Source organism: Lineus longissimus, chromosome 3 (genome assembly GCF_910592395.1).
Source record: "Lineus longissimus chromosome 3, tnLinLong1.2, whole genome shotgun sequence".
NCBI classification, from domain to species: domain Eukaryota; kingdom Metazoa; phylum Nemertea; class Pilidiophora; order Heteronemertea; family Lineidae; genus Lineus; species Lineus longissimus.
The window spans coordinates 17,822,465-17,833,670 of record NC_088310.1 but is presented as its reverse complement, the minus strand read 5'-3'; the positions used below and the strand labels follow the sequence as shown (position 1 = coordinate 17,833,670).

At 40.5% G+C, this 11,206-nt stretch overlaps 1 protein-coding gene and 1 long non-coding RNA gene across 2 annotated transcripts; one reads left to right on the top strand and one right to left on the bottom strand.

The window, feature by feature from the left end:
• Window positions 1–3,986: 3,986 nt before the first annotated feature.
• Window positions 3,987–5,299, bottom strand: LOC135484063 (uncharacterized). The gene is made up of 3 exons (XR_010446418.1): window positions 5,184–5,299; window positions 4,458–4,587; window positions 3,987–4,002 (listed from the first exon to the last, which is right to left on the bottom strand). It is a non-coding gene; the product is annotated as an uncharacterized LOC135484063 (long non-coding RNA).
• A 1,034-nt stretch (window positions 5,300–6,333) lies between these two features.
• LOC135484062 (sphingolipid delta(4)-desaturase DES1-like) lies at window positions 6,334–10,199 on the top strand. Its single transcript, XM_064765154.1, has 3 exons — window positions 6,334–6,476; window positions 6,913–7,655; window positions 7,943–10,199. The coding sequence occupies exons 1-3, from the start codon at window positions 6,395–6,397 to the stop codon at window positions 8,117–8,119; spliced, it is 1,002 nt and encodes a 333-aa protein (XP_064621224.1). The 5' UTR covers window positions 6,334–6,394; the 3' UTR covers window positions 8,120–10,199.
• The last annotated feature ends 1,007 nt before the right edge of the window (window positions 10,200–11,206 follow it).

The following is an 11,206-nucleotide window of genomic DNA, read 5'->3' as shown; positions in this document are numbered from 1 at the left end:
GTCTTGTCAATGAATTGTCTTATTAAGTCTTGACATAACTCATAACAAGACTTCTTATAAAATTTCTACAACTTCTTTGAATAAATTTTTCCATTTCTTTAACGCAATAAGATGCACATCATCATCGATTGTTAAGTTTGCAAGCCGCACAATGAATTGACAGTTACAACATCTATCACACGGACAGCCATAAGCACAAAACACGAGCTAAATTTTTGAAGGAAGTCAAGTACCTTTTGGGAGCGGCCAACAGTAGCTCAACCTCGTGAGAATTGGTGTAGATCAAAGACAACTTGAAATAACCATCAAAATTATGTCCCCAACACAAGAAGATACATAACTCTCAAGTTCTGGGAAAAACAAGTTGTCCAATTCAGCCACACTCTGTGCGTATCCGGCCTTGTTTGTACCAACAGAGCCCACTTTTGGCGTCAAGAAGCCTTAACAACAGCAGTCAAGGTGGAGCTTGTAATTTGCAGCAATAACCCACAGGACTTGCAAATTATAATTCCAGATTGAGCTCAAAATGTGCCAATTGGGGTTCCGTCCATTGAACAACATGGAAACCCGAGACTTAGGTGAGGTTAATTTCTGTGCAGAGGGAGACTGGTTTACCAATTTTCAAAATCAGAGAAGGTACATTGTACTATCAGAAAGCATGACAACATTGAGAACCTAAGTTTACACAGCTCAGAACATAGCAGCCAAGAAGTATGTTTCACAAATTCAGCAGTACATTCTAGGACATGCAAGTTAATTGGCATCAAAAAACACCTTCACTACTTCACGTGATGAAAAATGGTTCCACCTATTGGTCAAAAATCGCCTTGCTCTTCTTGGAATTGTCAAAAATGAGGCGTTCGAAGGATGAAATGAGAATAAGTAGTCCGAGTGGCCAAAAGACATTAAAATCATTGGTACAGCAGGACAGATGTGATTCTTTGGTGGTTCAGAGTTGAACTACCAGTATGAAGAGAACCGTTCTAACACAATCCACTTGGGAAACCCCCCATGCCGTATCTTACTACACTTCACTGAGGTACAAAAACTGTAAGAAATCAAATAGATCACTGAATTACTGGAAAGTCAAAACCTTTTTTTTTCATTAGCAAAATAAAAACTAACATTTTAGTACTTCTACTCAAAAACTAAAATATACTCAACCTAATGTCAGTGGAGGAATTCTATAATACCCTGGTTACAATGTTTGATTTTTGACCGAATAGGTTTTGGTGAGACGACCATGGGTGATATGAATAAAGACTGGTAAATGATTTTACTTCAGTTTTGTACAGAAAGGCCTAGTGTAAATGTACATGGGGTTTTCAGTAAAAGCAATTGCTAGTCTTTATTCATATCACCCCATAACTTCTTGGGTTGTGATAAAGTAGATGAGGTTTTGGCAAAATGACTGCTCCACGCTCGCGGTTTTTGGCAAGACAACCAACACCGACATTGAAGTATCAATTTCTCTTCTAGAATACCTCAACTAAACGATGAAATACGATGACTACTCCCATATTTTCGACCAACCCAAGACCCAATGGGCGCATCATGGTGCATCATACACTGTAAAGTGTAGTTGAAATTGTAGTCAGAGTGTTTTAGAATGTCTCACCCAACATCGGAAGAGTGGAGCCAAAATGTAGGACAAAACTGAGGCATGAGATTAAAATGAAAACCAACAGCCCCAATTTGGTATCAATTCTTTAAATCATGTCTGATCGTAACTTCAATTACAGGACTTTATACAAATGATGAAGACACGAAAGTACAGCAAGCACAGGATATCAAAATGCATATTTACCAATGTCGATACACTAACAAAATCAAATAGCATTCACAACACTGCATCTCAATGCATAAACAAACAAAAGAATATGATAATACACTCCCTACAAATGCAATGCACATGCTTAGATATGTAACTCGTACAAGATTAATTTGAATATACAGTGGAACCTCCCTTAGCAGACACCTCTCTATTAAGGACAACCTCGCTATTAAGGATACTACTTTTGGTCCCAAATTGGTTGTTTCTATTCAATTTAACCTCTTTTATCAGAACATCTCTCTATTAGGACGGCACTTGTCAGACCTGTGGGTGTTCTTAATAGAGAGGTTCTACTGTACATGTAAGTTGCCATTCATAATTTGCAGTGGCAGCTGTAATAATCAGTCTAATAAGAGTTCCGTTGTCAATTTCATGCTGCAATCAATTTGCACTTAAGAGAGGACAGTGGAGATATTCTCGAGGAGGTACCGTACTTACGATATTTAGAGCTGTGAAGAGGGAGGGTGCTTTAGAGAAACATACAAATATACATGCTCAGTTTATAGAAGGTTTATGTACATTTTCCGATACATCCCAGAACCACCCTTTATGTAGGAACTCTAAAAGTAAAAACCTCAATAGCATTCCGCGACGTTACTATTTATAGCTCACAAGGTCATTTGAATAAGATGTTGATGACGTTTTAGTCACGTGACAGTCGGACATCGACACTTATTTCTACGCATTTGAGCTTATTTCAAAGTCAATTATCTTTGACCCTGCATTGTTTTTAGCATGAATGATACCATAGAGTCAGAGAGAGAAATATTCAGAACAATTATGTAGTATTTCCAACACTCGGACATGTGCCAGATTGAATCTAACTGCCCTAGTTAGAAAGCCTGAATCCATTACGAAACCGCATGTTTATCCGACATTGCCTGTAATTCAGCGATGGGGAAATAGAGGGCAGCAGCTGCAGTGACGTCATCCTGCGGAATGCTATTAGTGCCGACCTGCATTATTTACTCCTCCTTTACACAGCTGGGTACCTAGGAATTCCACAGTTGATGAAACCGATATATACCAGTATATAAGCAAGCCGCACATATTTTTTACAGAAGCGATCACTGAACAAATTGTACGACTGCTAAAAATAGCCTGATTTTAATTTTGAGTTCTTTAGAGATCATTTATAACACCAGACAAAAATTTTGAATTATTTCTCCATACAAACATACATATACTACCATGAATCATTCTTGTATCAATAATTTTTTAATCAACGCACCTTATCACCAATAAAAAATTCAAAACATTCACCGCACTCTAAAATTGTGTTCAGCTCTCTGCTGATTATAGTAAGTTCCCTGATGATTTTTTTTGTGTGGATACTGTACTGTGTAAGTTTGGCAGAGCACAAGGTATTACAGACCCTTGTTCACAAGAAAACAATACAAGTTCTATCAGAAACATACCTCAAAACGACTTTCGGATTTGACAGGTTGATATCACACTGCAGCTAAAATTGCATGCGAGAGTTGGGCTACATTAGGCCAACGCTGCACAAGTTACACTGGCTCGCAGCATCTGCTTTGATTGAGTTTAGAATTCTCTTGCAGGTACACAAGTGTTTCACCTAATAGAAGCTTCTGATAATTTCTAGTATTTCTGAAAGTTTCGATAATCTCTGCTGTAAGTGGACCTGGCACAAGAGTCTGCAGTACCAAGCACTAGCCTAAACTTAGTACAGTGTCACTGACAGATGTGAAAGAGACCTATGATCCATGAACATCAAGCATAGAATGCCAAGGACTAGGAATGCTACCGGCGTGAAACTTAGGGTGAGTTATTGTTATCACTGCTGTTTGGCGAGTTATGTTCTTCAAATCCTTCACTTTCTGTGATCAGAGCTCGCTCCAGGATGACTCGTCCCTCCTTGTATCGTTGATTCTCCTCCGTAGCAAACTCGTAAATCCAACCAAGTTTAGCGTCACAGTTTTTACAGAGGACATCTCGTACCATATGTCGTCCCGTGAGCATAACTCTGTCCTGCACTTCGCTGTAGTTTAAGTTCACGACTTTATTGAAGAGAAATGCACGCCCAGTGGCGCCAGTGAATCGAGTTGATATGAGTTCAGCCCGGTTGGTTAGCGGAGTATCGCAACTGGCGCATGAGAACAGTCTTGCTCCACCAATATGATTGAGGAATATTCTCCCCATCTCACCTGGAATGGAGAAAACCAAAATATGAATACTAAGTGTGTAACAAACTGTTACTACACTGGCAATATAATAATCCAAACCAAATACATATAAATCTACTCAGGGATTTAATGATACATCAACCACTGACATTGCAAGAGGTCCTGTGATACAAACCGCAGGCCGCCTAGACGGGTATATCCTTTTGTTATTCCCAGCCAGCTCACAGCAATGACATGAAAAGGCACAGCAAAATAAAAACCACTATAGAGCTCCTTGATTTCCTTATTTTAGTTTTTTTAGGGTTTGGAACAAATAGTATAGCCAGGGGGAAATAATGGGAAGTGAGTATGTTACCTTGGTGTCTAGTAATAACCAAACACCTTCCCTTGCTACGTTATTTCCTCTTAGTTGTTACAGCCCATAGGCAAGGAGTACAACTTGAACCAGCAGACCCCTAGTCCATGTGTCTACCTACCTCTACCACTTAGTGAGAAACGTGTCCAAAAGACTACAGAGGCTGAATGGGTACCTTCTTAATGAAAGAAGGACCCACTGTTCATGGAGGTGTCTCACAACAACACAGTCAAGGACTCTTTCATGTAGATCTGAAACAGAAACATAATCAAGGTATGATCTAGGAAAAGTGTGTCAGCATTCATCAGCTCAGGGGCAGATCCTGGAGACCGTTCCTCAGGGAGGAACCCAGGAGATAGAGCAATGGTGTGCACCCTTGAGGAAGAGTAGTGGTGCCATGATTTTTAGGGTCAATTTACCAATATATCACGAACCGACTTTGGAAAATGTTATACGTTTCACCTTGAACAAAGGATTGCCATGTCTCTAGGCATTGTCGGAAGTCGGCTTAGGCCTTCTGACGTGTTGTGTTGATTTGTTTTGGCGCCGATTCGTCTTCTAAGAAAATGCCTAACTATAACTAATATGATCACACCAGACAGTATGATGACTCCCACAGAATATTATAATGTATGTATTTGAAATCTTTTTTATTACACTAAAAAAGATTTATGCAGCATACAGCCAGCACACACACACTCTCACTGTACGTGCATGCAAACAGCTGTGCAGGAGTGTTGAGAAACTATCTTCCATGCAATCTGATATCACCGTCATTGTTGAGGAAATTTAAATCAGATGCTGTCGAATTCAGCGGTTTATTGAAGAACATAAGTATTAGAATCACCATGCGGAAGAAGACAGTCTTTGAAGATGCAGAAAATCGATAAATTGCGTTTAGAAAATTGACTTCCTGGAAAAATGCTGGTTTGTTGCCATTTCAGGATCAAAACATTGGTGACGTCACATTCCAAAAGTGACGTCGCTCGCCACGTGCTCGACTTTCAACCTTGTCCGCAAGAGTGTACGAAGTGTACCTTTTTTTGGCGGACACGCACTGGAAGAACGTCCGGTCTGTGGCATATCACCCCTCCAAGCAAAGACTATCAACTGTCCTTGGTTATCGACCTATCACATCAGCTTGAATAAATACTTTGACTACTTCAAAAGACTTTAGTGCAGAGAAACTGAGTATCATGACAAGTAATTATTGTCAAACTATAATTACTTCAAGCTATCATAGACTTTTACTCTACTTGTGGTCAAATGGAACTAAAAATACCATTAGTCACCACCTGGTTGCGTTACCAAACGGTAATATTGGGTACATTTTCCTTAGTACGAGTAGATATAAGATCACACGATATTCAAAAAATGTCAAGCATATTACATCCCCAGGGCCTCACACTATTAATTAATACTGGTGGAGGACAATTCAGTACAGTTTGCCCGCGGCAGAGAATAGTCTGGTCCGGGAGTCTGGTGAGTCTGGTCCGCAGAATTCGGTCTGGGCGGCTAGTATCAGTGTCAGTGCTGATTACTCTACTAAGGCATGGAGGTAAATCTTATTTATACCTCCATGACTAAGGTCAGTGGTATATTTAGAAGTTCTATAGATTAACTTCCTTTTTGGTTTTTCGACGGCATCAAGAATTCAGGAGCCAAAACAAGTCAAAGCAATGACAATTATCGAATACCAGGGTCGGTTGCAATGCATGCTCCTCCCCTTGCACGAGGACTGACGGGATACTGACCTCAGTTACAACTGGTAAAGTGTTTTAGATGCGTATGAAATCTGATGATGACGCATTGCCCTATCTATCTCTGGCCGAAATCTCAAAGAAATGTGTGTTAGTCAGTCTTGGCGTAATAGTCTGGGTTCGTAAATGATAAGGCCCACTTAATGTGCACAGTGATGTACACACGACTATTTACTCTGGAGACGAGGTTGAAAATCGTTGACGTAAGCCCACGCCCATATAATGCGTACACTGCTGCATGCATTGACATTGCGGAGTGAACAATACCGTCGAGAAGGTCTATCAAATATCGCCTAAAATGGGTGCCCAAGTGTCCCGTAACGACTTTGAATGGTCATATACAGAAGAACCACATGCTACCCGACGGAAAGAAATCATAAGTAAGTATATTTGAAGCCTTTTGTCGAGAAAATACCGGGTCTTGCTGAAGCCGGCCGGCTCGCGGCGGCGAAGAGGTGCAACTCCTCATCAGAATGCACTACAACATGCGCTGCAACATGCACTGCACGTATATCACTGTACAGTATGTAGATTTGAATCTGTACAGTCTCAGAGTCTGTAGCTATGCACTCTGTATGTACACAGTCATAAAATGCAGTCCTGCAAAGTAACGGTTTATTCATAATCGGAGAGATGATATGGTGATATGTAATTATGTTGTCTGACGATAGCTACTTGCTTTTTCGACTTTGATGAACCTTTCTCGTGCAGGCACAATGGGCCCCCTTTCCCTCATACATGCTAATACAAATTATGACCCTAATCGGCTAAAGGATGACCAGAAGCTAAACTCTTGATTCCATTCCTTACTTCCAGAAAAGTATCCCGAGGTGAAGAAGCTGATGGGACATGATGCAAACCTCAAGTGGGTTGTCATGGGCATGGTGCTGTTCCAGATAATCACATCCTACTTTGTTCGAGACTTCCATTGGTTTCCCTTCTTCATGATGGCATACTGCATCGGTGGTGTTCTTAACCATTCTCTTACGTTAGCAATCCACGAGATTGCACACAATTTAGCATTTGGACACTCGAGGCCCTTGTTGAATCGGGCAATTGGTATGATTGCCAATTTTCCACTGGGAATTCCGATGTCGGTGTCATTCAAAAAGTATCATTTGGAGCACCATAAATACCAAGGCGATGAGGATTATGACATGGACCTGCCATCGAGACTGGAGGGTGCATTATTCCATAACAGCTTCACAAAATTCCTCTGGCTCATTCTGCAGCCATTCTTCTACACTCTGCGGCCGCTGTTCTTACGACCGAAGCCACTGACCTCATTAGAAGTGATTAATATAACCACCCAAGTGTTATTTGATTGTGTAATCCTGTACTTTTTTGGCTGGAGATCACTAGCCTACCTTACATTCTCAACATTCCTAGCCATGGGATTACATCCGGTTGCTGGACATTTCATATCGGAGCATTACATGTTCGTTAAGGGTTTTGAAACCTATTCATATTATGGACCCCTCAACTGGATTACTTTCAATGTCGGATACCACAATGAACATCACGACTTCCCAAATGTGCCTGGTTCAAGACTTCCAGAGGTAAGTTCATGGTTGGTTATCCCTGACGAGGTCAAGGGTGTCTGGCACAAGAAAACTCCAGGGGTGAGAGGTTAAGAAGCGGCTGGTTCTTTGTTGACCTTACCCTAAAATAATTATCTACACGCTTGCATAAGTGGGCATTTTGACGGAGATAATTACATGTATCACTGAGGACACGTGCAAAACAATGGAAAATGTCACTGTGATGGTTTTTAAAGTCTTAAGAAGACTTATCCAAACAATGAAAGGCAGCTCATTTATTTATTCTGTCTATTTCTTTGTTTCAGGTGAAGAAGATTGCACCTGAGTATTATGATAATCTGCCCTGCCACACATCATGGACCAAGGTGTTGTACGACTTTATCACCGACCCAGCCATTGGACCTTACGCTCGCATCAAGAGGAAGCGCGTCGAAGCTGGTGAACAGAACGGCAACACGTTAGTGAAGGACCGCTCCGATTAAAACATGATCTGAATGCTCAAACAGACTCTGCTAGAACTTTGAAAAAAATTTAAAATTCCTGGCGTGGCGGTAAAAATTCTGAAAGAATATTGTGTAAGAACCCATCATGTTAAAATTGATGGCTAAATGTTTTCTATGCATTAAAACTTTTTTGGATGACTTTACTGTCAGAGCCGGATGAGTATCTGACTGGTAATTGTCAACCTTGAGCTGAGGGATTCTATTCTAAAGCTTGAAACCTTTACAATCAGGGCAATCGTCCAATGCAATGCTGGTGCCTTTGTTATTGTTTTGACAACGTTTTATAAGGCTTCATTATTATTTTAGAATCCTACAGTAAGGCCTGTATGGTAGTATTGCACTTGCAGGTCCATGTCATGCTGCATGGACGAGTAGTAAAATCTATGGTGTCCTCGGGGCGTTTTAAATGTTGACCAGAGCTTAGTTGGTAACTACATTTATAGCTGAAGATTTCAAACCCACCTTAGCTTGCAGTGACTGAGGCCATTAGACTAAGACTAACTATTGTGTGTGCTAAAAAGCCAAAATAACTGCTAAAGACCCAGGTGTGACCTGGTCTTTTGTAATTAGTGCAATAATGATGGTTCGATTGGTAATAACAATAGAATGAGTGGTAATTTTGTGATGTCACCCTTTCCTGCTGTGGACATCTTGCAAACTGCCCTAAAGGCAAAGAGATTTAACTCTTTTCTTGTTCTATGTTGCTGTGTTTTCCTGTTTTTTTCGGTCAGATCCAAATATAGACATTTGGAATCCATGCAACCCAGAACAGAACATGCGTCGCAATTCACAATGTACTATTTCCAAATCTTTTTCTCTGCAATAGAATCTTGATGTGCTAACTTTTCTCACCTCGGTCTTTTTGCTTGATGTACTTATATATATACAGTAGAACCTCTTTATTGAGGACACCCTGGCTTCAAGTGCTGTACTTAATATAGAAGTGTCCTGATTAGTTAGAGAGGTCAAATGATTGGAATCACCAATTTGGGACCAAAAGTAGTGTCCTTGATAGAGAGGTGTCCACTAAGACAGGTTTCACTGTACTGTGTCGATGCTATTACATTAAAAGTCAGTTGACCCGTATCTTTCATTCCTAGAACTTGCCGGGAGGACCTTCTGAACATGAGCCTCATCAAAATCTAAGCTTACCAAATGAACAAAAGATAGCCAAGTGATAAACACTGGTAGGTTAACTGGTTGATGATACGTTTGTCTTATTGTTGTTGATGCTTGTTTCTTCTTCATATTTACCCTGATTGCTGTCATAGCTTGGACTGAGGAGACTGCTCTGTTGAGTTTCTTGCCATTGAATTGTTATTTATTCCTTCCTGTTCGTTTGTGGCCGGATGAGTGAGTCTGGCGTGATGGCTTCGCACCAAGGATGTTCGCCAGAATTTTCTTCGAGGGAACCTTGTGGGATGGCAAAGATCAACATCTCATATTTTCCAATTTAGAAGTCCCACCTTTATTAGATACATTTTCCAAAGTCTGAATGTGTCAGTATCACCATATTTCTAGATCTAAAATGCAAAAAAAACGATTTTCCCTCAATTTTTTTGTTGTTGTTGGTACAAAAAAAACCTGGCACCTGTTTTATACGATGCAGGTACATTACATGTAGGTAGTACATGAATTCATGGTCCATTGTGGACCATAAAACTCTTATAGATGATTACCTTGTAGTTCAATTTTCAGACCTGTAACTAGAGGAGACAAAACTAAGAAATGTTTTGAAAAGTTCAGGGTGCTTTAAAAAAGGAATCAAATATTCAAAGTTGCAATCAATTATTGTTCATGTTGTGGTAAAATGCACAAGTTATTTTCCCAAAGTAATACTTTTGTTTATTTTACGCAAGGGTTAAACATTAATCGAAAATACTGTGCCAGTAATTCGAGAAATGAGATGGGGTTTAGCTTTTTCCAGGTTTACAAAATGCATTGGCCAACTGCTCAGAACAATCATTTTCATTGGTCTCTTGATTGTGTGTTGACCACTGAAATCCACATGTACTATGTTTTTGCTTCAATTCAATAAAGAAGTGCGCGTATTATTTCATCTGCTATTGTCAGTGTCTTTTATTTCCCGGTCTGCATTGTTTGTCAGGCTGATTTTCATCTTGACCCGCAATGTTTTGAGGTTGCTAAATCACTCACCTAAATCTCGATGGTGGCATCGAAAACTCATGAGAGTCAGGATGGCTGATATTTGACTTGGGGAGACTGGATGAGACACTGTTGACTTTGTTAGTTAGCCCATCTTGTTAATGTTGGCGACATGTATTTAGCCTACAAGACGATTATGCATCCCTCGGACAACAACCTATTCCTAGTTATGTTACAAAGGATTGGCACAATGTGTGAGTTCCCCATATATGTATCTATCTGTTCCTGCTTACTGATGTGTATTCAACCCAACTTGGACAGGGAATGATCTTTCTACGGTATTCCTGTATGAGTGCTACCGGTACTGGTAAGAGCATGTTGGGACGAACTTCTGTCTGATCACTCGAGAGTGGAGTCCAATCATATAAAATCCCTAAATGTTTGTGGAATTTCATCCAGTGCGACAAAGTTATTTTTGGCAGGACACTTAACCCTTTACCTCACTGGAGAATCAGTTCCCAAGAAGTCTGATCTTACAGCAGCTGCGTAGGAAAGTGTCTGGGAAAATGTGTGAATTGAAGAAAAACAGCCACAATGTCGGCTCTCTGGTAAATTGTGGGGCTCCAAGCCTCACCAAAATAAGCCTTGGAGAAAAGGCAGTTCTTATTTGTCATGTTTGTGCATGATGAGAGAATGCTTGCTTTGAATGTCCATCAGCTTATATATAAAAACCAAACCTTCACCGTTCTTTGATGACTGTCTTGAACCAGTTCTGGGACAAATGACAGCCACAGTCAAGTGAAATCACAGCCAAATGACCATTGGATCATGATATGCCTGGATTCCCCAACTCCTGCCATGGTCTTTGCCAGTGGCAAACCGTAGAGGTCAATCGTGCCTTGACCATGTGGCCTGGTGACATCACTGTCTTGAACCAGTTCTGGGACAAATGTCAGCCAC